Genomic DNA, 26085 nt, shown 5'->3' with positions numbered 1-26085 from the left:
ATGACATATGGGGATCTGTGCTGTGCTGCAGTTCCTAGGATCCAGATACAGATTTATAATATTAGATGTATATCGGATTATATAGAGAGAACATTTAGTAAATGACTTCGGGATCTGTGCTGTGCTGGGAGTTATATGATCCAGATACAGATTTATATTAGATGTATATATGATTATATTATATATAGAGAGAACATTTAGTGGATGACATGGTGGGATGTGGACTGTGCTGGGAGATCCTAGGATCCAGATACAGATTTATAATATAAGATGTATATATGATTATATAGAGAGTACATTTAGTAGATGACATGGGATCTGTGCTGTGCTGGGAGTTCCTAGGATCCAGATTTATAATATAAGATGTATATAATTTTATATATAGAGAGAACATTTAGTAGATGACATGGTGGGATCTGTGCTGTGCTGGGAGTTCCTAGGATCCAGAGGTCGGGGAGGGCTGTGCATTTTGGATGGGCGAGGACTATAAGGGGGGTTAGGGGGGGGGTGTATAGATTGCAGGCAGCCCCTCCCAGCTGTACTACTACCTGCACAGCCCCCGATGCCCCCGGCACTCATCTCTCCGCAGTTGTGTGTCCTGATCTCACCTGCTGCATCTCCTTGTACAGAGCGCTGTCATTGTACTCCTCGCTTTGCTGGGACATCGCAGCCCCGTACAGGGCAATAGGATGGCCCGCCGGATCGTGGTGACCCCAGGCGGGTACAGAGGACCTCCGATTGTCATCTGCTTGATCCAAGCATTCCTGACTCTCCTGACCTGTGTGCATGCACAGCCGGCTTCCCGAACCCTCAGTGCCGATCACATCATTGTGGCCAACCGAGGAATCCGTGTCCCCTTCGGGCGATCGGTGACCGTGGACCCCGTACAGGACCTGCTCATCCAAGTGCAGCCCGGAGACAAGTGTGTGCTGACCACGCTGGGCAATGACCCTTTATCCCAGAGACCCGGCTGGTTGTCCCCTAAGAGGTTCCCTTGTGATTTCGGTCCTGGAGAAGTGAAGTACACCCATCTGGGCTCCCGCAGTCCCCCCCGGGATAAAGTAAGGTTGCAGCTTAAATATGACTCTCCTACAGAGACTCTCATCATCCCTTTTGTCTTGGAGGTGGAGGTGATATTCCAGCAGTTGGAGATAGTCACTCGCAATCTGCCACTTGTAGTGGAAAAGCTGCATGGACTCAGTGTCCCCATTGACAAGAAAGTCTTGGCTTTCACCTATGACCCTGCCAAGGAGTCCTGCAAGATCACCCCCCTCCTTGGCACAGGTGGGATGCCAAGGTATGGGCACCTTGTCAACTTGACTTCCACCTCCCAGCAGGGCATTGACTGTCAAAGTTTTACTAGTTCAGGATTACGTTACCAGCACACAGCCCCTCACAATTCACCCAACAGAGACTACTTGCCCATGCTGGTGGAACTGACAAGTGGCAATGGTTCTCCTAGACAGGAGCACTTCCAACTGACTGTCAGGATTAAGGAGGGGGTTGAGAACACCCAACCACATCCTAGTTTTGTTTCCATGCTTATGATGGAGGTGGACCAGTTTGTACTTACCGCCCTGACCCCTGAGATGTTGGCAGCTGAGGATCTGGAATCTGACCCTGGTGATCTCATCTTCAACCTGACAAATTCTCTAGACCCAGACACGTCTGGGTACCTGGTGAGCACAGATGATCAGAACCTACCCATCACCTCCTTTTTCCAAAGAGATGTAACAGAGCTAAAGATTGCCTACCAGCCCCCACCCAGTGAGTCCTGGCTGGAGAGGATCCTTCAACTAGAGATGCAGGTGATTGATACTGAGGGTGCATCCTCAGAAACCTTTGCCTTTATGATTGTGGTCAAGCCTATGAACACTTTGGCTCCCCTGGCAACACGGAATTCTGGTCTTTGGCTTCTGGAGGGCCAGTCGAGACCTCTGTCTGGACCAGGTTCTGGATTGAACAATCTTCTCATCAGCGATGAGGACAATCTAGACGAGGTAAAACTGAGTGTGGTGGGGGGGCTGAGACATGGACAGCTTGTTCTGGCACATGGGAGCTCTACTAGTGACAGTGGGAGCAATGGCTTTACGTTCTCACCTCAAGAATTGCACTCTGGTGTGGTTATCTACCAGCATGATGGCAGTGACACGTACAGTGATAATCTCATTCTAAGAATGGACGATGGCAAGCATCGTGTGGAATTGCTCTATCCCATCACTGTATCTCCCACTGATGATGAGCCCCCTGTGCTCAATGCAAACACTGGGCTAAATCTACCTGAAAAAAGTTTAGCCCTTATTTCACCTTTTATGCTCAGTGCTACAGACATTGATTCAGAAGATTCCACAATCCTTTTTGTGCTGCAGGAGCCCCACAGCCAACTTTGCGAAATAGTTCTTAGGCAGATGGAAGAACCTGCTGAGGAAGAAGGTTGGATATACCTTCCAGAGGAAGCAGTGTATGAAAGAGTGGTAAGCCAGTGGTACCAACAAGATATTGTGGATGGAAAACTGTATTACAAACATGTAGGGCCACACAGTACTGAGACTGTATTAGATAAGATACTGTTCATGGTAATGGATGACAATGATCCACCTAACCAGTCTGGACAACAGGTTTTCACTGTACGAATAGAGCCTATAGATGACATTCCACCAGAGCTATTCCAAGGGACAACTTTACATATCACCGTTAAAGAATATGAACTAACCCCTTTAAAAAAAAAGAATCTACGCTACACAGATTTGGATACAGATGACAGAAACCTCAAGTACACTATACACAGTCACCCGAGAGACACTGATCCCAATCACCCTCTTCTGACTGGCCACATAGTGCTTAGCGACCTCCCGGAGGTTCCAATCACATCCTTCACACAAGCCCAGGTCAACCACCATAAAATTTCCTACAGACCCCCAGAAAAAGAGCTTGGAATAGCCCCCAAAGTTTTGCAGTTTAATTTCACTGTAGAGGATGCTTCAGGAAATTCAGTTCAAGGAACTTTCACTATCTTCTTACAGCCTGTAGACAACAAACCACCTGAGATAACCAACACTGGATTTACTGTCTCAGAGAGAGGTTTCTTTATCATTACTAAAAAGGAACTTGATGCAACAGACCAGGATACAGAAACTATAAACATTAGGCTTACATTATCTCAAGCACCTTTGCATGGTAATATGCGATTTCGCGGTGACTCTCTATCACCAGGAGAGTCGTTTGGCTTATCTGACATACAGCAGGGCCATTTATCCTATGTGCACAGTGGAGATGAATCAGTAGGAGACACGTGTTCATTAGTTGTCAGTGATGGCATACATGAAGTTCCCATAACAATGCGGATTAATGTTAAACCAGTAGATGATGAAGCACCTACTATCATGCTCCCTGGAGGACTTTTAGGATCCTCCTTAGAAGTTCTGGAGAGGGGAGAAACAGAGATTACCACAAATGTCATCCAAGGCACTGACCCCGATACCGATGATTTAATGCTGACATTTATTGTAGAAGAACCTCCCAAAAGAGGGGAAATATTAATCGGTGGTTTCCCCGCTGAAAGGTTTACTCAGCAGGACCTCCTTAATGGTGACGTTGTGTATGCACATACCTCAGGAGAGATAGGACTTCAGAGGCAGCAAGACTTCTTTAACCTAACTATATCAGACCTTTCTGATGAGTGGGTTGTTGGAGGCAACAAAGTACATGGTGTTAAGGTTCACGTGACAATTCTGCCAGTAGACACTGAATCCCCCATTGTAAAATTAGGAGAACAATTCTCTGTACTGGAAGGTAGCAAAAACCTGATTACCCCCAATCACCTAGATGCAGAAGATGTTGATTCACCAAAAGATGAAATATTGTGCACTATAATTGTGCAGCCAACATCAGGGTATGTAGAAAATATCTCACCAGCCCCTGGTTCTGAAAGATCCAGATCTGGAACTCCAATCAGTGCATTTAGTATAAGAGATATTCGTCTTGGACATATATATTATGTTCAAAGTATCCACCAGGAAGTAGAACCTGTAGAGGATAGGTTTACCTTCCGCTGTTCCGATGGCATCAGCTTCTCTGAACGTCTCTTCTTCTCAATTGTGATCATACCAACAAATGATGAGAAACCAGAAATCTTTACCAGAGAGTTTATTGTTATGGAGGGTATGAGTCTGGTTATTGACACTCCAATCCTCAACGCTGCTGATGCAGATCAGCCTCCAGATGAGCTTCTCTTTATTATTACCAAACCCCCACAACATGGCAGAGTAATATTGCAGCAAACTTCATTTCCCGTCCTTAACTTCACATTGGAGGATATTAAAGAGAGCTCCAGCATTGTATATGAGCATGATGACTCGGAGACAAAGGAGGACAGTTTTAGCATTCTCCTAACTGACGGAGAACACAGTGTAGAAAAGAAAATCCTTGTAATGGTTATCCCTGTAGATGACGAGACACCAAGACTGACAATCAATGATGGTTTAGAGGTTGAAATCGGAGAAACTAAGTTAATTACTAATAAGGTTCTAAAAGCCACTGATTTAGATTCAGATGATAAATCTCTCATATTTGTCATTAAATTTGGCCCCAATCAAGGCCTGTTGCAGCGACTTGACCTGGATGGTTCAGTTGTGAGTAACATAACCGTAGGAATGAATTTTACTCAGGATGACATTGACAAAGAACTCATCCAGTACACTCACCTAGGCCAAGAAGGTATCCGTGATCTCATCAAGTTTGACATCACAGATGGGACCAACCCATTCATTGACAGATATTTTTACATCAGTATTGGTAGTATTGACATTGCTTTTCCAGATGTTATTAACAAAGGAGTCACTCTAAAAGAGGGGGGAAAGGTAACCTTGACCACTGACCTTCTGAGTACCAGTGACATCAACAGTCCAGATGAAAACTTGAAATTTAGCATTACAAGGGCACCGAGTCGTGGTCACTTAGAGAGCACAGATCAGCCTGGAGTCCCAATCACTTCTTTCACTCAGCTCCAGCTAGCTGGAAATAAAATCTATTACATTCACACTTCAGAAGATGAGATGAAGATGGACAGCTTTGAATTCGAAGTTACAGATGGCTACAATCCTGTTTTCCGTACCTTTAGAGTTTCAATAACTGATGTGGACAATAAGAAGCCAGTTCTTACAATTCATGACCTCACAATCAACGAGGGAGAGAACAAGCTTATCACTCCCTTTGAACTCACAGCAGAAGACCTGGACTCTCCTGACCATTTGTTGAGATTTACCATCACTCAAGTACCAGTTCATGGTCACATTTTGCTCAACAACAGTCGTCAGATATCCACATTCACCAAACAAGACCTTAATGAAAACCTCATCAGTTACAAGCATGATGGTAGTGAGACAACCGAAGACAGCTTTTCTTTCACTGTCACTGATGGAACCCACACCGAGTTTTATGTATTTCCTGACACCTTCTTTGAAACGCGAAAACCTCAAATGATGAAGATTAAAATGAACTCCCTAGATAATGGCATTCCTCAAATTGTTGTTAATAAAGGGGGTTCAACTTTAAGAAGTCTTTCATCTGGCCATCATGGTTTTCTAATAACCAGTAAATCCTTAAGAGCAGAAGATCGTGACAGTTCCAACAAACTTCTCAAATACCGAATCACAGATGGGCCAAAACATGGTGTTATTATCAACTTGGCTCATGGCAATGACTCATTGAGGACATTCACACAAGGTGAGATCATTTGACTCGGAACTGAGTTCATAGGTACAATACAAATTTTATAGTATACAGATGCAATAACAATCTTTACATTCTGGTTTAGGTAGGTTAGTTTAGGCCAGTGTTTCTCAACTCCAGTCCTCAAGGCGCACCGACAGGTCATGTTTTCAGGCTTTCCATTAGTTTGCACTGCCTTAGTAATTACAACAGCCGTTTCATCCGAGGGAAATCCTGAAAACATGACCTGTTGGGCCGCCTTGAGGACTGGAGTTGAGAAACACTGGTTTAGGCACATAGGAATGTGAAAAGTACACTAACCTCTGGCAGGTAATCAATTTTATTTATTTTTTATTAAACTTAAAGCGGGGGTTCACCCTAAAAAAAAAAAAAAAAAATTTCCATGCCATCCAGCATACTAGCGCGAGTTACAGTATGCTTTTTTTTTTTTTTGAGCCGTACTCACAGTTTAATCCCTTAGTTAAGTTTCAGACTTCCCACGGGGAGTAGGCGTTCCTAGGCAGAGGGGAACATGATTGACGGCCGGCTATGGCACGTCACGCTTCCCAAAAATAGCCGAAATAGGACTTGGCTCTTCACGACGCCTGCGCAGTCAGCTCCTAGTCTGTGCGCAGGCGCCGTATAGCGCCGTGAAGAGCCGAGTCCTACTCCGGCTATTTTTGGGAAGCGTGACGCGCCATAGCCGGCCGTCAATCATGTTCCCTCTGCATAGGAACGCCCATTCCCCGCGGGGAATCTGAAACGTAACTACGGGATTAAACTGTGAGTGCAGCCCAAAATAAATAAATAAAGGCATACTGTAGCGCGCGCTAGTATGCTGAATTTCATGGTAGAAACTTGTTTTTTAGGGTGAACCAAAACTTTAAAGGGGTTGTAAAGGTACAATTTTTTTTCCTAAATAGCTTTCTTTACCGTAGTGCTGTCCTCCTTCACTTACCTCATCCTTCCATTTTGCTTTTAAATGTCCTTATTTCTTCTGAGAAATCCTCACTTATTGTTCTTCTGTCTGTAACTCCACACAGTAATGCAAGGCTTTCTCCCTGGTGTGGAGTGTCGTGCTCGCCCCCTCCCTTGGACTACAGGAGAGTCAGGACGCCCACTAACACACAGCTCCTCTCTATATCTGCAACGTAGAGAGCGTCCTGACTCTCTTGTAGTTCAAGGGAGGGGGCGAGCACGACACTCCACACCAGGGAGAAAGCCTTGCATTACTGTGTGGAGTTACAGGCAGAAGAACAGGAAGTGACGATTTCTCAGAAGAAATAAGGACATTTAAAAGCAAAATGGAAGGATGAGGTAAGTGAGGGAGGACTGCACTAAGGTAAAGGAAGCTATTTAGGAATTGTACCTTTACAACCCCTTTAATAGTAATCTTTCAGAATAGGAAAATTGGGTACTTGTATTTGAAGGTGTATGCTCCAGGGCTATCATTCTGACCTGTCTCTCAGTACTTGCAGATTCACTAACCCATGCATGTGCTTATTATGTGTCTCCACATCCAATATGAACATGCTTGTTCCTAGAAGTGACTCAAATTAGCAACGCCAGGATCAGGATGGCAGCAGCCCCAGAGCATTCCTCTTCAAAAAGATGTTAGCAATGGCAGTTCATAGTTACATAGATTAAAAAAAGATACATGCCCTTCAAGTTAAAAATAAATAAATGTTTCATATTTCTTTCCTGGCAACCTCCTTTTTATAGCTTACCATAGAATACGGCACTCTGTGTATCATTTATTCTGTTGTAAAATATTATACAGATTTTACATAGTCTTGAGCATATGTTGTTGTAGAGTTTACATAGTGGTGAGCGTATGTTGTTGTAATTCAATGTAACAATTATTTTCTATCACACTCTATGGATGTCAAATGACAAGAAATTACTTCTTTGCTTTTTTCATTAGCTGACATCGATGACCAGAAAGTCTGCTATGTCCTTAAAGATGGTGACAATGCTACCAGTGATATCTTTCACTTCTCCGTAGAAGACAATGGTAAGTTTTTATTCTCATATTTTATACAAAATGTAAGAAATTACAACTTAGCATATGTAAAATACCCATTTAAAAACTGCATGACTCATACATTATTCATACCTCCCAACATTTTGAGATGGGAATGAGGGACACCTACTAACAAATGTATGTAGGCATAGGACACACCCCATGCCACACCCCCTTAAAGGAGAATTAACCAAAAAAGTTAATTAAATCCACAAAGGACTTTTTTTTACCACTACTATTCCTTTATATTGTCTTTTAAAATTTACAAATTCAGCAATTTTTTTATTTGGATGAAAGGTTTAGCAATGGGAAACACTTTTTGAAAGATGAAAAGTGCATTTTATATACAACTTTATAGATCAGACCAAAATGAGGAACAAATGAGGAGGAAAGAGGGACAGAGGGATATTGCTCGAAATCAGGGACATTTGGGAGCTATGCATTATTGTATCATAGGTTTAGCAAAATTATAAAATAATAATAATATTGTTATTAATAATAATAATTATTATTAGGGCTGCGGAAATTAACGATTAATTCCTTGATTAATCATTCATTTCTTTGATCGATCAAAATAATTTTGATCGGGATGATCCGCGGTCTCGCCCATAGGAAAGGCCGCGGCTTCGGCCTAGCTCCGGAGCCGCGGCCATCTTGGTACACCCGGCGGCGGCCTAGTATCGGCGCAGCGACATCATCATCATCCGCCTGCTTTTACCCACCTGCTTGTGTCATCTGCGGACGGGTCTGCTCCCTTCTGTGCTTTCTATTCTGGTAAGAGCAGGGAGATTTGGACATTACAGTATGGGGGCGAGATGTGGACATTAAAGGGGAGATGTGGACATTACAGGGGCATACCTCCCAACATTTTGAGATGGGAATGAGGGACACCTACTAGCAAATGTATGTAGGCATAGGACACGCCCTCTGCCACACCCCTTAAAAGGAGAATTACCCCCAAAAAAGGTTAATTGAATCCACAAATTACTTTTTTTTACCACTACTATTTCTTTATATTGGCTTTTAAAATGTATAAATGCAGCAATTTATAATTTGGATGAAAGGTTTAGCACTGGGAAACACTTTTTAAAGATAAAAAGTGCATTTTATATACAACTATATATATCAGACCAAAATGAGGGGCAAATGAGGAGGAAAGAGGGACATTGCTCTAAATCAGGGACAGTTGGGAGCTATGTTGATCTGTTTTAGGTGCATGGCATACGTTTAATAATAAATCGTTTTATTAGCATGTATGATGTTTTAGGTCATCATTTTATAGTATCTAGGGTAGACTGTAATCATACCTCCCAACTTTTTGAGATGGGAATGAGGGACACCTATCAGCAAAAGTATACAGGCATAGGACACACACCTTGCCACGCCCCTTAAAGGAGAATTGTACAAAAAACAAGGGGCTAGATTCAGAGAGAATTTACGCCGGCGTATCTATAGATACGCCGCATAAATTCAAATCTGCGCCGGCGTATCTTCTTTCTGTATTCAGAAAGCAAGATACGCCGAAATTAGCCTAAGATGCGACTGGCCTAAGTCTCTTACACCGTCGTATCTTAGGGTGAATATTTACGCTGGCCGCTAGGTGGCGCTTCCGTCGTTTTCGGCGTAGAATATGCAAATGACCTAGATACGCCGATTCACAAATTTACGTACGCCCAGCACAATTTTTTTACGTAATTTACGTTAGGCTTTTTCGGCGTAAGGTTACTCCTGCTATTAGGAGGCGCACGCAATGTTAAGTATGGCCGTCGTTCCCGCGTCAAAATTTTAATTTTTTACGTTGTTTGCGTAAGTCGTTCGCGAATAGGGCTGGACGTAATTTACGTTCACGTTGAAACCAATGACGTCCTTGCGACGTACTTTGGAGCAATGCACACTGGGAAATTCCACGGACGGTGCATGTGCCGTTCGGGAAAAACGTCAATCACGTCGGGTCAACAAGAATTAACATAAAACACACCCCCTCATCCACATTTGAATTACGCGCGCTTACACCGGCCCCATTTACGCTACGCCGCCGTAACTTAGAAGGCAAGTGCTTTGTGAATACAGCACTTGCCTCTATAACTTACGGCGGTGTAGCGTAAATACGATACGCTGCGCCGCCGTAACTATGCGCGCCCCTACCTGAATCTAGCCCTAAATTGGTTAAACCCACAAGGGCTTTTTTTACCATTACTATTCCTTTATATTGGCTTTTGGAATTCACAAATGCAGCAATTTAGAAATCGGATGAAAGGTTTAGAGCTGGAAAACACTTTTTGATAGATAAAAAGAGGATTTTATATACATCTATAGAGATCAAATGAGGGACAAATGAGGAGGAAAGAGGGACAGAGGGACATTACTCCAAATCAGGGACAGTCCCTAGAAATCAGGGACGGTTGGGAGCTATGCAGGGGAGATGTGGACATTACGGGGGAGATGTGGATATTACAGTATGGGGTGAGATGTGGACATTTCGAGGGGAGATGTGGACTCTATGGGGGAGATGTGGATATTACAGTATGGGGGGGAGATGTGGATATTACAGTATGGGGCGAGATGTGGACATTACGGGGGAGATGTTAACATTACATTATGGGGGGAGATGTGGACATTACAGTATGGGGGAGATGTGGACATTACATTATGGGGGGAGATGTGGACATTACAGGGGAGATGTTAACATTACATTATGGTTCGAGATGTGGACATTACAGGGGAGATGTTAACATTACATTATGGGGCAAGATGTGGACATTACAGTATGGGGCGAGATGTGGACATTACAGGGGAGATGTTAACATTACATTATGGGGCGAGATGTGGACATTACAGTATGGGGGAGATGTGGACATTACATTATGGGGGGAGATGTGGACATTACAGGGGAGATGTTAACATTACATTATGGGGGAGATGTGGACATTACAGTATGGGGCGAGATGTGGACATTACAGTATGGGGCGAGATGTGGACATTACAGGGGAGATGTTAACATTACAGTATGGGGCTAGATGTGTACATTACAGGGGAGATGTGGACATTACAGTATGGGGGAGATGTGGACATTACAGTATGGGGGAGATGTGGACATTACATTATGGGGGGAGATGTGGACATTACAGTATGGGGGAGATGTGGACATTACATTATGGGGGGAGATGTGGACATTACAGTATGGGGGGAGAGTTTAATAAAAAAAAAATTGTAAAAACTGTATGTGCGTTATAATTAATCTAAATGAGTCGATTAATCGATAAAAAAAATCGACTAACAGAACACGAGCCTCGTTCATGCGCAGTAGGGTTCCTAGCGTGAAGCCGTAGATCTACACTGCCGGGTTTTCATACCCGCAATGGTGGCGGCAGAACCCGACAGCTAATAGAAACATCACCTGCGGTGCCAACATCGCTGGACTCCTGGACAGGTAAGTGTCCTAGATTAAATCCAGCAGCGGCAGTATGTGTAGCTGCTGGCTTTAAATTTTTGCAGCGGTGGGCGGATCTCCGCTTTAATGTGGGCTGTGTTAAAAGTGCAATGCTTGCTTTATTTTTTTGGCAAGTTTAGGACATTTCCCATTAGCAATTCTATATGAAAGTGATAAGCTGAATAACTGCAAGGCATAATAGACATGGAGGTTACATCTGGAAATGAAGCACTCCCTGTGATCTGTTAAGTGTCCATTTACATCCGACAGCTAAATTGGAATGTAAGCATTACAAAAGGCAAGAATATGTGCTCTGAATTGTAGTATACCAGCCAGCTACACGTCTGAACAAGTGCAGGGTCACACATTCACTTGACTAGTGACAGAACTGCTCTGAACTGTGCTCTGCTTGGTAATAACTAGTTCACTGATGACAGATAAGGTTGAATGGCTTTTTAGCATCACACAGAGAGTTACAGGCAAGATAGGGCATTATTTGGTGTGTGACTGTGTAGCAACCTAATATTCACTAATCTGTAGTGTTAGCAAACCAGTTCCACTAAATAATATACCTAAAAAATATATATATATGTATATATATATATATACACCTTACATTCCACCTTATTTTATTTTTGTTATTTTTTTAACCTTCCTTTTCTCTTATGCATAGGACAGCTAAGTAACCCACATTAATACTAATATTTTTATATTACTATTTACGATTATCATAAAGCAGCTACAAATAACTTTTCTGCACTACTTTGTACCTTTTTAGGCCTCATTCACACAGGACATTTTGCTAACTCTTCTAGGTTCTTTTCCTCCTGGCAACAGAGTTTTGGGAGAAAAAACATTTGACGCATTGTAAATTAATGCGTTGAAGCACGTCAAGCGCTTGTAGTGAATTCTGTTGGAAAATTTGGGAACCAGCTTTCAATCTTTTTGTTGGTGGAAATTCCAACAGCAAAAGTCCAATGGAACATACACACGGTCGAAATTTCCGTTCAAAAGCTCACATCGAACTTTTGCTGTCGGAATTTCCGATCGTGTGTACAAGGCATTAGGAGCAGCAGAAGAAACATCCAGGGTGCATGAGGCCTTAAAGGGAGTGTAATTGATCACTAGAGATGAGCCAAACAACCCCCCCCGGTTTGGTTTGCACCAGAACATGCGAACAGGCAAAAAAAAATTCGAACACGCGAACACCGTTAAAGTCTATGGGACACGAACATGAAAATTCAAAAGTGCTAATTTTAAAGGTTATAATGCAAGTTATTGTCATAAAAAGTGTTTGGGGACCCGGGTCCTGCCCCAGGGGACATGTTTTGGGAGCAGTGATTTTAATAATGCTTAAAGTGAAACAGTAAAAGTAAAAAAAACATTCCTTTAAATTTTAGACTGGGGGGGGTATATATAGTATGCCTGTAAAGTATAGCATGTTTCCCGTGTTTAGAACTGTCCCTGCACAAAATGTAATTTCTAAAGGAAAAAATGTCATTTAAAACTACTCGCGGCTATTCATGAATTGTCATGTCCTGGCAATACAGATCAAAGTCATTGAAAAAAATGGCAGGCCCCCCCTTCCAGTCCATTACCAGGCCCTTTGGGTCTGGTATGAATATTAAGGGGAACCCCGCCCCTTCAGGTCTGGTATGGATTTTAAGGGGAACCCTGCACCAAAATAAAAAAAAAATTGACTACTGCAACTCCCTCCGCATTGGCTTACCTTTAAATAGGCTACCTCAACTTCAGTCCATCATGAATGCTGCTGAGAGGCTCATCCACCCTACAAATCGCACGGCGTCTGCCACCCCTCTATGCCAATCCCTCCATTGGCTGCCACTCAACCAACAAATTAAATTCAACATACTAACAGTAACTTACAAAGCCATCTACAACCTGGCCCCCAGCTACATCACAAACCTGGTCTCAAAATACCAACCAAATCGTCCTCTTCGCTCCTCCCAAGACCTCCTGCTCTCTAGCTGCCTTGTCACCCAATCCCATGCGCGCCTCCAGGAGTTCTTCTGAGCCTATTGCATCTTTTGGAATGCTCTACCCCAATCTGTCCGACTATCTCCTACTTTGTCTACTTTCAGACGATCCCTGAAAACTCTCTGGCCAATCCCATGCTCGCCTCCAGGAGTTCTTCTGAGCCTATAGTTGTACAACTTGAGGGTAAACAGTACAAATACAATACACTTTAATACAGTAGGAAACAGAGGGCCCTGCTCATTAGAGCTTACAATCTAAGTGGGAGGATCAAGAGATACAAGAGGTAATAAATGTGGGGGATGTGCTGATGGAAAAAATACAAGTCTGATCATTGAAGAAGAGCAAGTTAGAGAACTGACCATGGTGTGCTATCCTACTTAGTGTGGTCAGTTTTAAAAGAAAAGCAAGGGGACTAGCAGGAACACCAGTAATTTCACATAAAGAGCAATACAAAGAGAACAGGATACTTTCTCATATAAGTACATGGTACGGTAAGCATATATCAGGAATCTGAAGTTTTGGGGTAGCAAACGCTTTAAAATTAAGCCTCTGCTAATGGGAATATGGAGTCAGGATTACTGAAATCTTTGTGGATTGCTAGTTGCCTGACCATCATGTTGGTTCTTTGGCTTCAATACTTTTCGAGTCACTGACCTGAAATAAGCTTATAGTAAATTATATCAGAACTCCTGAACCACACACAAATTCTAGGTCAGTAATTCAGAAATACTGGATTATTTGCATTAGAATAGCAGGATGGCCAGGGTGTTAGCAGTTTTTAGAAGGAGGGATAAGCAAAGGCTGGGTATGTAAGTTTCTAAATATACAGTGATTTAATAGAAAAACAATGGTATAATAAAACAAAAAAAGAATACTAGCGGTTGGTCCTGAGCTGTTCTTGCAGTTCTCACAAGGTAGGTGGATGTCAGAGACTTGTTGTTTGCTAAACATTGTACTGCTTTTGTACTTTACTGCTCTTATCTTACCTTGGCCTCTCTCCAGTGGTTTGCCTTTTCTCATGTGCCCAGTGTACATGTACATATACTACTTTTACATTCAGGCAGGCTGTAAATGTTGGCATATAGGCATGCACATCTGCTATGTTATGGGTGAGCTTATTTAGTAATTGGCTGTGTCTTTAAAAGGGCACTAGAAATTACAGTCTGTTTTTTTTATGTTAAATATATAATTAGCTCCTTGGTGCACTTATGCAGTCTTCTTTGAACTGCTATAGCCAACCCAGACCATTTTTATTGAACTCTGAATTTTCGAACTTTTGCTGTTACATGTGACCCTGTCTTTTGTTTCTCATTCCTGTCCTAATGCCTGAATTTTGGATCTCCTGGATCTGGCTTTAGGATTAACATCCAACTATATTTCTGCCCTACCCCTTGGATGTGCAAAATAAGAGTCGCCCTTGGGACTTTAAATGAAGTGGTCACAGTTAGCCACTGAGTAACAAAAATAGTAACAGTATAAATGTTTATTAAAATAGATGTACATACATGAATAATACAGCAAGGTAACTCAGCTAATGGATTTGCACATAATAAAGAGAGTAATTAAAATTGATACAAACGTTGTAGAATGCAGTATATACAAATGCATGCATCAGAATACCTGAAGCACGTTTCGCGACATCATTGCTCGCTCATCGGGGGTGGATGCGGATGGGATGTATCTAAATAGATAAAGAGATATGTCACAGTGGTAAATGCAAGAACAATGGCAGAATGGGCCAGGACAAAATGGCCCAATACTCACCACTGAACAAAACCAGAGTTTCCATTGCTGAACCCCCAAATGGACGGCAGCAGCCAGAGTGTGGCACGGGAGCTGAGGGGGAGAAAACAGACACAGATACCCCCGGGGAGGACGCCAGGCGGCAGACATGGCATGGGTAAAGGTAAATGGTCGTAATTGTCTCAGTATGCGACTTGATAGATAGCAGCTGTAAAGATAAATGTATGTGTCCCCCCCCCCCCCACTCCGATGGATTTTGTGGGGGGGGCCACCGGCATATCGGCGCAGTGCAGTTTTCCTCTTGGATGGATGGGAGTCTACATCCCATCCGCATCCACCCCTGATGAGCGAGCAATGATCTCGCGAAACGTCCGTGGGGTATTCTGATGCGTGCATTTGTATATACTGCATTGTATAATGTTTGTATCAATTTTAATTACTCTCTTTATTATGTGCAAATCCATTGGCTGAGCTATTATGCTGTATTATTCATGTATGTACATTAATTTTAATAAACATTTATACTGTTACTATTTTGGTTACTCAGTGGCTAACTGTGACCACCTCATTTAAAGTCCCAAGGGCGGCTCTTTTTTTGCATATGCATATAGGTTTGGAGGTGCATCACCGGTGACTGCAGACCTTTTATTTTTATTTTTGTTTCTACCCCTTGGTTGTGCATCTATTTACCTGCTCAATGGATAGATCACTGCAATGGATAGTAACAAAACTCCTGTTGGAGAATGATATTTGGGAAGCACTTAGACCAGAGGTCAGATAATTTAAGCCTTAATAAAGCACAGGTCATCAGGTCTGGACATGCAGTCACCCGTTAGAGCTCTGTTTATGAACATGTATATTAACTATTTAGTATACTCATGAAGAGTTGACCTGTGTGAAGAATTTGAACAGAAGTATCCTCCTGCAAGTAAAGGTATACACACCATTACACATACCTAATATGTATGGTGCTGTGTCAGAAAAAAAATCACTAAACTTCAGCTTTAAGGGAAAAAACTGGGACAGTTTTGTAGAATACTACCTGTATTTAGTAACCTGGAGGTATTTGAACAAAGGACAACATATTTCATTCACTAAAAGGAAAATGGGAGGGAGCAGATTAGTGCTGCGAGTTGAAGAATGCACTAAGCATACCTATATGAAAGGACTGGTTTTCCTGATTACAAATCAGCTGGATAGTCTTCTCTTATAGAAGATGGTAAGCAATCTGCAACCCCTGAGGCAACATAAGGAGATTTAGAACTGAATGACAACGATTAATGAAAGTGTTGACCTACCCCATTACATCAGAAAGGCTAAAGGCTCAACGTTATGTCACATGCAGTTGCTTTTCTGTTTGTATCAGAACTGCTAATGATTTAAATCACTAAATTATAAGATAACAGCAAATTTAACTAAATTGCTCCTAAAAACAACCTACTTTGGGAAACTGATTTCCCATCAGATTATATCTGCTGCGCCACTATTTGGCGGATCTGAGACTGCATTTGGTTTCTCAAGTATTACTTTCACTTAAAACTATGATCTGCAAAGCAATGTCTACAAGCCAATTGTAGGGTCAGGTGTGGTGGATTATTTATCTGCCTTTACTGTTTAGTTTTGGTTCTGTTGTGAATGTTTTGGTTTTTAGCATTTAAAATAATTAACCAGATTATAACGGTAGGTGGGAAAATGATTAATTAGCATTTATTTACTTTCCTCTCAGAATAAGGCAACATTTCAGATCTGGATTATTTTCCTCTGGATACAGTGGACTTTGTTTTTTCACTTGTGGTTTTCCACATACATTTGAATATTGGTTGTTTGATTGACACACGGACATTTGATTTGACAGTAGAAGTTTTTGAGATATCATGTATCACAACCTCTTCTGCATTTATTCACTGTTTTTTGTACTTTATTAAATGGTGAATTTTTTCACTATTAGTTTTAATCATTTTTTTTTTTTTTTGCTTTGCACCTTAACAGATATTTGGTTTACACTTATAATTAGATTATACTATTGTAGTGCGACTATATTATCTTCACACATTTCAGATCTGCAGAACAATGTAGTTCTGCTAGGAAAACAAAGAAACAAATTGGGGTTATCACTGCAAAAGGAGAAAGTACATCTTCGTAATGCCATGTTTTACATGGCAGGCCTTTAAAGTGGATCTGATCTACAAATGTACAAATCTTTAGGTTTACTATCCTGTGGGAAACATCCAGATATGTTAATTGTTTTCGAAGCAGTACTGTAATCTTATAGTTGTATAGTTCTATATCTGCAGTGTGAGATCATCTAGCAATGGCTTGCAAAAACCTTGTCTACCCTTCTTCTGCAAGCTGCCAGCTCTCTTTTTAATCATGCAGCACTGCCCCTGCCTCCTCTGCTCCCCTACTTAAAACACCAGTATGATTAACCACTTCAGCCCCGGACCATATTCCTGCTCAATTCCTGCTTTTTGCGATTCGGCACTGCGTCGCTTTAACTGACAATTGCGACGTGGCTCCCAAACAAAATTGGCGTCCTTTTTTTCCCACAAATAGAGCTTTCTTTTGGTGGTATTTGATCACCTTTGCGGTTTTTATTTTTTGCGCTATAAACAAAAATAGTGCGACAATTTTGAAAAAAAAAGAATATTTTTTACTTTTTGCTGTAATAAATATCCCCAAAAATATATAAAAAAACGTTTTTTTCCTCAGTTTAGGCCGATACGTATTCTTCTACATATTTTTCGTAAAAAAAAATTGCAATAAGCGTTTATTGATTGGTTTGCACAAAAGTTATAGCGTCTATAAAATAGGGCATAGTTTTATGGCATTTTTATTAATATTTTTTTTTTACTATTAATGGCGGCGATCGTCGATTTTTTTCGGTACTGCGACCTTATGGCGGTCACTTCGCACACTTTTGACACATTTTTGGGACCATTGGTATTTTAATAGCGATCAGTGCTATAAAAATGCATTGATTACTATAAAAATGTCACTGGCATGGAAGGGGTTAAAATAGGGGGTGAGGAAGGGGTTAAGTATGTTCCCTGGGTGTGTTCTAACTGAAGGGGGGGTGGACCGACTTGGGGAAATGACTGATCGCTGTTCATACATTGTATGAACAGACAATCAGGCATTTCTCCCCCTGACAGGACCAGGAGCTGTGTGTTTACACACACAGCTCCCGGTTCTCGCTCTGTAACGAGCAATCGTGGGTGCCCGGCGGTGATCGCGCCCACCGGGCACGCGCATCGGGTCATCTCACGCCCCTATTGGCTGATTCGTGAGATGACGTAATATTACGTGATCTCGCGCAGCCGAGCCGACCTGCCACCGTAAAACTGCGGCGGCTGGTTGGCAAGCGGTTAAGCAAAGACCCTCCTGCTATTTTAGAGGAGATAGATTATCAAGCTGTCAACTTCTGTTTTCTTGGCTTGGCTTCAGCGCTGTTCATTGGAACACCCTTTTTTTTTACTTCAACCTGCGGAAAAACTACAGCCAGCCCTGACACTCATACAAATTAAATTTTATCACCTAGCCACTGCACAGATTGGAACAGGGATGAGTGCGATGTGCACTGGGTCTCCTGTGGGATTTAACAAGCATTTTATATTTTTGGTAATGCTTAATTTTGATTACTGTCAAACACAGCTCTGAAGTCCCCTCATAAACAAAGAGAACTAAGTAGAATTGTGCTTTAGGCATCAGAAAAAAAAAACATCTAAAATGGTAAACAGCAATTGTTATGTATTTATTTTAAAGTTATGCTATATGGATAAATACATGTAACAAATATAAAGAAGATGTTCTCCTAATTTGGATGCAAAAGTGGAAATGCACTTTAAAACAAGATCATGCTTGCTTTTTCAGCTGTGACCTTGTTTTAACATTTTTAATGCCTTGACATGTAGGGCATGGGATTGGCAGGCAAATGGTTGGGGTAGGCAATCTTAAAGAGGTGGTGATCTACCTGAACAACATGGGAGAAGTCAAAGATCACCGGGCACACTGTTGCTTCCTCACACCACACCAGACACCTCTAATTGCTGTCCTACAGTGTTGTAATTGCATGCATTGCACAGCAATCATGGGTTTAAATCAGGTAGTGAGGAGGCAACATATCGCCTTCTCGCCACCTGTCAAACACACTCATCTCACTTTTCAGAGGAGCAGGAGTTCCTGCTGCACTTGTAAATGAGCCCTTAGCTGCATTCATCAGCAGGATTCTTAGGGCTAATTCTCAGGTAATGTTGGGAGGTGGTAAAACCCTGCAATTGAGTGCAGATTTTACCTCCCCAATCCCTACTCTGTTTGGTGAACACATGCCACAGCAGGAATCAAGCCCCCTGTTGCTTTTGGTGGGTGCAACCGCCAGCCAATCGCAACCTATTCAAGTAAATAGGGCAACTCTGCAAGTGCTCCACAATTACATGCTTCTGTGGGGTTCACGGTGTTAAAGCAGGTGGGCAGCAACACAGCACTGCTATTATACCCAGTGTATTGCTTCACACTTACCTGAAGATCTCCTCTTTCCTGCTACTGGCACCACTCTGGAGACCGCTAGCCAAGATAAGAGGTGCAGTTGGTACTATTCCGCATGGGACAGAAATCGGCACTACAGAGGAGGCATTGGCTTATACGGCTCTTGCTTCCAACTACAGTTCTAACTTTACAAGTAGTAATTCTGCATTGCACTCTGATGCTGTGGAATGGTGGCTCAGCAGGCCCAGACCGTGATCTACCAGTCACCTGTCCACGATCTACTGGTAGATCACGATCTACAGGTTGCTGACCGCCAATATAGATTATTAGAAGTGGGGTTACCAAAAAAAATCATAAAGCATGCAATTGCAGAATATGTACCTCCTTTAGCACATCAAAAATGTATTAAAATGTACAACATGGTGTGCCTTTCATATCAGATACAGTACTGAACTTACACCATGTACAAAACCAGATTTTATTAGTAATTGATCATACATGATTCCAATACCATACTATACAAATTTAGAGGCATAGTCAAACTTTTGTTTTCTTTCATTAACTTCTCTATTTGTCCTGAAGACCATTGTCACTGGATTGAAAGTGAAGAAAAATACAGATTTGAAGTTGTCACCGGAAGAAGAATAGAAGGAAAATCTTCAAATGGGGACAGTTGTTGTGGTGACACCTGAAAAAGAGAATTTTCCTCACTTTAGAGAAATCCCGTTTTATTTATTTTTGTGTCAGCTGGAAAAAACTTACAGTGGTTTTAATTAAAACAAAACAAAGTTTTGGCTTTAGATATACTTTACTTACCCAGATAATCTTAATCTAAAGAACCTTGCCACAAATACATCACTACTGTACTCCTACAAGATTCTGCCTATTGATCCTTCCACTTCCAATATTGTTTCTGCCTTGGTTGCATTTATAAAAATCATATTTCTGTGTGCATCCTTTTGCATTCAGTGGTGCTCACCAGAGGCAACTAATGTACTATGTATAAAGTAGAGGAGGCAAGCATCTTCTTCCTTTCACTATCAGTCACTGGGCTTCTCACATAAAGACAGTAGGTACAATGATTTATTTATAGTATGTGCTGTACAAGTTTCAGGTGCCATTGGTTGTGATCTTATGCCCCGTACACACGGTCGGACTTTTGACCGGCTTATGCCCCGTACACACAGAAACCAGACTTCTGTGTTTACAAGTGATTGTGGTGAGCAGGCACCAAAGGGTCTGAGCCAAAGGTGGTGGAACTGAGTTCCCCCAAGTTCCCCCTGAAAAAAAGCCCTGTTCAAAACTATTACTAGACCCACCTGATGCTGTAAAGAACTTGAGACTTTAAGAGCCTTTGTTTTCTGTGAGCCTGATGACATTCCTCGATGTGAGATACAAAGATCATGGCTTTGTGTCAGCAGGCAGACTGGCTGTCTGGAGGTAAATATTTCTTGGTTTTAAAATATTGCGATCATCACTTTTCTTTTGAAAATTAATCCACAGCAAGGATGTTTTAAGCCTTTCGATTGAACACCCAGATTAGATCTGTCAGTGTATCCATTACATGTCATAGACTAAAAGGCCTATATTTGACATATTGATTAAAAAATATATTTAAGAATATATGATTTTGTGGCACCTCTTCCATTCAAAAATATAGTTGTGTAGTATAGTAATATAGTAGTAGTATAGTAGTGTGTATACCGTAGTAAGAGAAAAATGGTTCTAATGTGTGGTTATGCTAAATTTGTTGGTGAAATATAAAAAAAAAAAATCAATCAAGCAGTATAATAGAAAGCAAAAAAGCAAAAAGAAACAAGCCTCTATGGAATTTTGGGTCAGTTGGAAGTGTCTCTACAAATACAATTTTTGAAACATTGTATTTTTTGTGGGTTGGAGCTGTTCATTAATATAGCCCTATGCTCCAGGTCTTCTTAACCAATCTAGCTGTTTGTTGGGATCAGCAATTAAAGGCTTGACTTAACATTAATGGGTCATGATGTAACACCTAACATATCTACAAATAAGTTGATGGTGAATATAAAAGCTTCTGATAAAGAAGTTACACACAAGGCCCTTTTGTGGCTTCAGCTAGTCAATGTAGAAGGTAGTGTGTCTACCGAGAAAAGCTTTCCTTGTTTAGTGCTTACTTTACAGAATATTTATGGATAATACATTTTCTGGACCATCTCCATGCTGGCATTAAAGATGAGCAAATCGATTCAAACCAGTTGCTTCTTGGTGGAGTTTTATGAATTGTTGGGTACCGGGTCTATTTGCACCAATAGTTAAAAAAAAGAGAAAAAAAAGTTAATGGGGAGCTCCATTATGCTCCCTTCCAGCTTTCCCTGGCCTTCTTGTGTTTCCTACATTTTCCCCAAGCCAGTCAAAAGGGGCTGTGTCATAAGACACAAACACCCAATCTGAAAGCATTATAGAATCCTGTTCAGCAACATCACACACATGTCCAACTTTTACTTACTGGAGTCGTCAACAGTATCCATTATGCCTTGTACACACGATCGGAATTTTAGATGAAAAAAGTCCGACTGGAATTTTTTCATCGGATAGTCCGATCATGTGTGGGTCCCATCTGACTTCTTTCCATCGGAGTTTAGAAATAGAACATGTTTTATTTTTTTCCGATGGAAAAAAATCCTATCGGGAATTCCTATCGTCTGTGTGGAACTCCGACGGAGAAAAAAACATGCATGTTCAGAATCAAGTCGATACATGCTCAGAAGCATTGAACTTAATTTTTCTCGGCTCGTCGTAGTGTTTTACGTCACCGTGTTTTGGACTGTCAGAATTTGGTCTGACAGTGTGTATGGAACGGAATTCCGAAGGAATTTTTTTATCCCATTGGAAATTCCGATCATGTGTACAGGGCATAAGTCTTCGTCATCCTCAGACTACATTTCATTCCCAATACAGGGAGGAGCATTCACCTTGATAGTTAAGGTGCTTTTTTTAATGTCTGTTCTTGCTTCTTATCTTCAACAGTATTATCTTGCTGTACAAACTATTATGTTTGACCATGTTTGTGTGATAGCAGCCAGTTTACGGTGATGCAAAGATGCAGGTGGAAGATGCAGGTTACTCAAATGTACAAATCAGGTCCTGATGGTATTATACAATACTAGGAGCAGTGGTAAAATGACAAAGCTATAAGATTAATAACTAAATCATATCAAAATATATATATACAGCCCTCAAAAAATCCACTCTCCTGCTCGCATTTTGCGAGTGGATTTTGAGGGCTAGTGTGTGGGCTGCCTGTGGGCGGGGGGGGAGCACCGCCGGCAGCCTGGGTTTGTCAGAGCGATAGTAGGGGAAGAGAAAGGAGAGACGCTTCCGCCTGGTTGATTAGCCCGCAGGGAACATCTTTCATTTTAATAGCTGTGTTCCCCGCCGCGCGCCGTCATATACAGCCCCCTCCCCTGTCCGTGCACTTTGATAGACAGATAACCCGTCCCAGGATTGGACGGGTGATATGTCTATCAAAGTGCCCGGACAAGGGGGAGGGGCTGTATATATCCGCGCGTGGCGGGGAACACAGCTATTGAAATGAAAGCTGTTCCCTGTGCGCTAATCAACCAGGCGGCAGCGGCTCTCCTCTCCTTCCTCTTCCCCTACGGGCCTACACAGTACACAGGTAGGCTGCATTGGGGAGACCGAGCTGCATTGGCGAGACAGAGCTGCAGTGGGGAGACAAAGCTGCATTGGGGACACGGGGCTGCATTGGAGAGACAAACCTGCATTGGGGACACAGAGCTGCATTGGGGAGACAAAGCTGCATTGGGGACACAGGGCTGCATTGGGGAGACAAAGCTGCATTGGGGACACAGAGCTGCATTGGGGAGACAAAGCTGCATTGGGGACACAGAGCTGCATTGGGGACACATGGCTGCATTGGGGACACAGAGCTGCATTGGGGACACAGAGCTGCATTGGGGAGACATGGCTGCACTGGCGAACACAGGCTGCACTAGCAACACATAGCTGCATTGGGGACACAGGCTGAATTAGGAACACATGGCTGCACTGGCAGACACGTGGCTGCATTGGCGGACACATAGCTGCACTGGCAGACACATAGCTGCAATGAGGACACAGATAAAGTTGATAATATTTATTTTTATAACTTAATTCTGCATAAAACATTTAAGTGTCATTTTAGGAAGGTGGGATTCGGGGCGGGGCATGGTAGGGGTTGGGTGGGGCAACTGGTGGCGAGTAACCCTTGAGGCCTGGCTAGTAGTTTAGGACTTGAAATTTTGAGCCCTGATATATATATATATATATATATATATATATATATATATATATATAGTATATATTTAACATTATTTTCAGCATTAATCAGTTTTCATTTGAATATATGACCACTAATGCCCTGTACACACGATCGGTTCATCTGATTAAAACGAACCGATGGACCATTTTCATCGGACGAACCAATCGTGTGTGGGCCCCATCAGTTTTTTTCCCATCGGTGAAAAAAAATAGAACCTGTTTACGAAATTTCGTATGGTTAAAAAATCGATAGAAGAAAGTGATCGTCTGTGGGGAAATCCATCGGTCAAAAATCCATGCTCAGAATCAAGTCGACGCATGCTCGGAAGCATTGAACTTCATTTTTCTCTGCACGTTGTTGTGTTTTATGTCACCGCGTTGGACACGATCGGATTTTTAACCGATGGTGTGTAGGCAAGGCTTATGAAAGTTAACTTCATCGGATATCTGATGAACAAATCCATCGGTTTTTTATCTTATGTCCAAGAATGTATATATAACCACATACAAACAACATATGATCACATACATACAGTGGTCATGTGGAGAAATTGTTCTGTATTATGACTGGATAATGTACATTTTCACTCCTCTGGGAAGTATAAGAATGTGTTTTTACTGAAGTAATTATTTTGGAAAGGAATTACGTCCCCATCACTCTAATTAATCCATTACACTTGGCTGCGAGCTCATTAGCATTTCAAATTAATCCTATACTCCTGTCAAACTGAAATCAAGTTTGAGAAGATTATTTCACCACTGGCCACCCAGCAATGAATACACGGACATAATTAAGCACAAATATAATGACTTGTGAAACGTTACTGGGATGCAGGAATAGTAAAACCATTAATTCCCATGTGAATTCTTAAACTTTTTTTCTCACACACTCATTTATAAAGCAGTCTATTTTATCACAAAAAATAAGATACATAATAAATCCATCCAAATTTGATTATTAAATAGAACCATGAACAGAAACATGATTTTTTACATTTATTTATTCATGACCTTTTTTTTTTCTTTTTTTTAATTGAATCTGTTTACCTTCATTAGATGTAAAGAAATGTTACCTTTTATGCCAGATAATAGTTATCAGTATAACCTGATGCATATTTTTTATTTTTTTACTGAACTATGTACTCATAGCCATCAGTTATACATATAAGTAGTAACAGATGGGTCCTACCTTGCACCCAATGCGTGTTGGTCAGATTGAAGTGCAGGTTGTGACAACTGTGGGTGACATTGCAGCAAGGACTTGATCATTACTAGTGTTGCTCACGAATATTCGTATTGCGAATATTCGGCTCGAATATGGCATATTCGAGTATTCGCGAATATATCGAATTTCGCGGCCAATATTCGCTATTCCGAATATTCGCATTTTTTCAATTTTATTTTTAAAACAGATCACATCCTAGTGATCTCCATCGACGTCTAAAAGCATTGCTGGTATGATTAGAGACACTGGGCCGAGTAGCTGAAGCGATCATTTTATATTGCCGAATATTCGCAATGCGAATATTCGGCAATAGGAATATTGCGCGATTATTTTCTCCGCCCTTCTTTTGCATCAGAGTTCTCCTACCACAGTTGTTAAAATTTCGCTACCATTTTCGCATCCGCATTAGCGCAATTTCGCAATATTGTTTTTTGGATAAAATGTCACGAATATTCGATTTCAGAATATTAGCGAATACTTTCTCCGCCCTTCTTTTGCATCGGAGCCAATCAGAGTTCTCCTACCACAGTTGTCGAAATTCCGCAATCAATTTCGCATTCGCATTTGCGAAATTTCGATAATATATCACGAATATTCGATTTCAGCATGAGCCAATCAGAGTTCTCCTACCGCACTTGTCGATAGCAATAGCGAAATTTCGCAAAAATTTCATTTGGATAAAATATCACGAATATTCGATTTTAGCGAATATTTCTCGAATATTCGGCTATATATTCGTGATATATCGCGAAATCGAATATGGCGTATTCCGCTCAACACTAATCATTACCAAAGATGAAGTATAGGACCCTAAACCCATGTCACACTTGAAGTTTTGTGGACGTGACTTGTAGCAGTTACAGAATTTGTTTTTTTCACTGAACTAATTAACTGTAGTCATTGAAAAATCTGTGTTGCAGAAATTCCCAATGATTTTTAGCTTATTCTGTGAATTTTGCAGTATGGGAAAGTAGCTACAAAATGGACATAGTCAGTAACTAGTCATTTTATCCAAAGCAACTGCTGATGATATTGGAACATCAGGGATTTGTAGTTTCATACACCAGTATAGTAGTCTACAAAAGCAACTCTAGCTATCTACAAATCACCTGAAAAATATTATCTCTATTTCAATGCTAGTGTGAACAATCTATATAAGGGCTGTCGACCACAGGGTGG

General features: G+C 41.5%; 1 protein-coding gene across 1 annotated transcript in view; it reads left to right on the top strand.

Annotated features, from left to right (window-relative positions):
• Window positions 1-635: 635 nt before the first annotated feature.
• FREM3 (FRAS1 related extracellular matrix 3) overlaps window positions 636-26085 on the top strand; it is a 93692-nt gene continuing 68242 nt past the window's right edge. The window contains exons 1-2 of the mRNA XM_040331523.1: window positions 636-5724; window positions 7634-7723. Of these exons, the coding sequence (XP_040187457.1) occupies window positions 690-5724; window positions 7634-7723 (5125 nt within the window). The 5' untranslated portion in view covers window positions 636-689. The remainder of the gene's footprint in view (window positions 5725-7633; window positions 7724-26085) is intronic.

Source organism: Rana temporaria, chromosome 1, assembly GCF_905171775.1.
Source record: "Rana temporaria chromosome 1, aRanTem1.1, whole genome shotgun sequence".
NCBI classification, from domain to species: Eukaryota; Metazoa; Chordata; class Amphibia; order Anura; family Ranidae; genus Rana; species Rana temporaria.
This window is presented reverse-complemented; position numbering and strand designations above follow the sequence as displayed.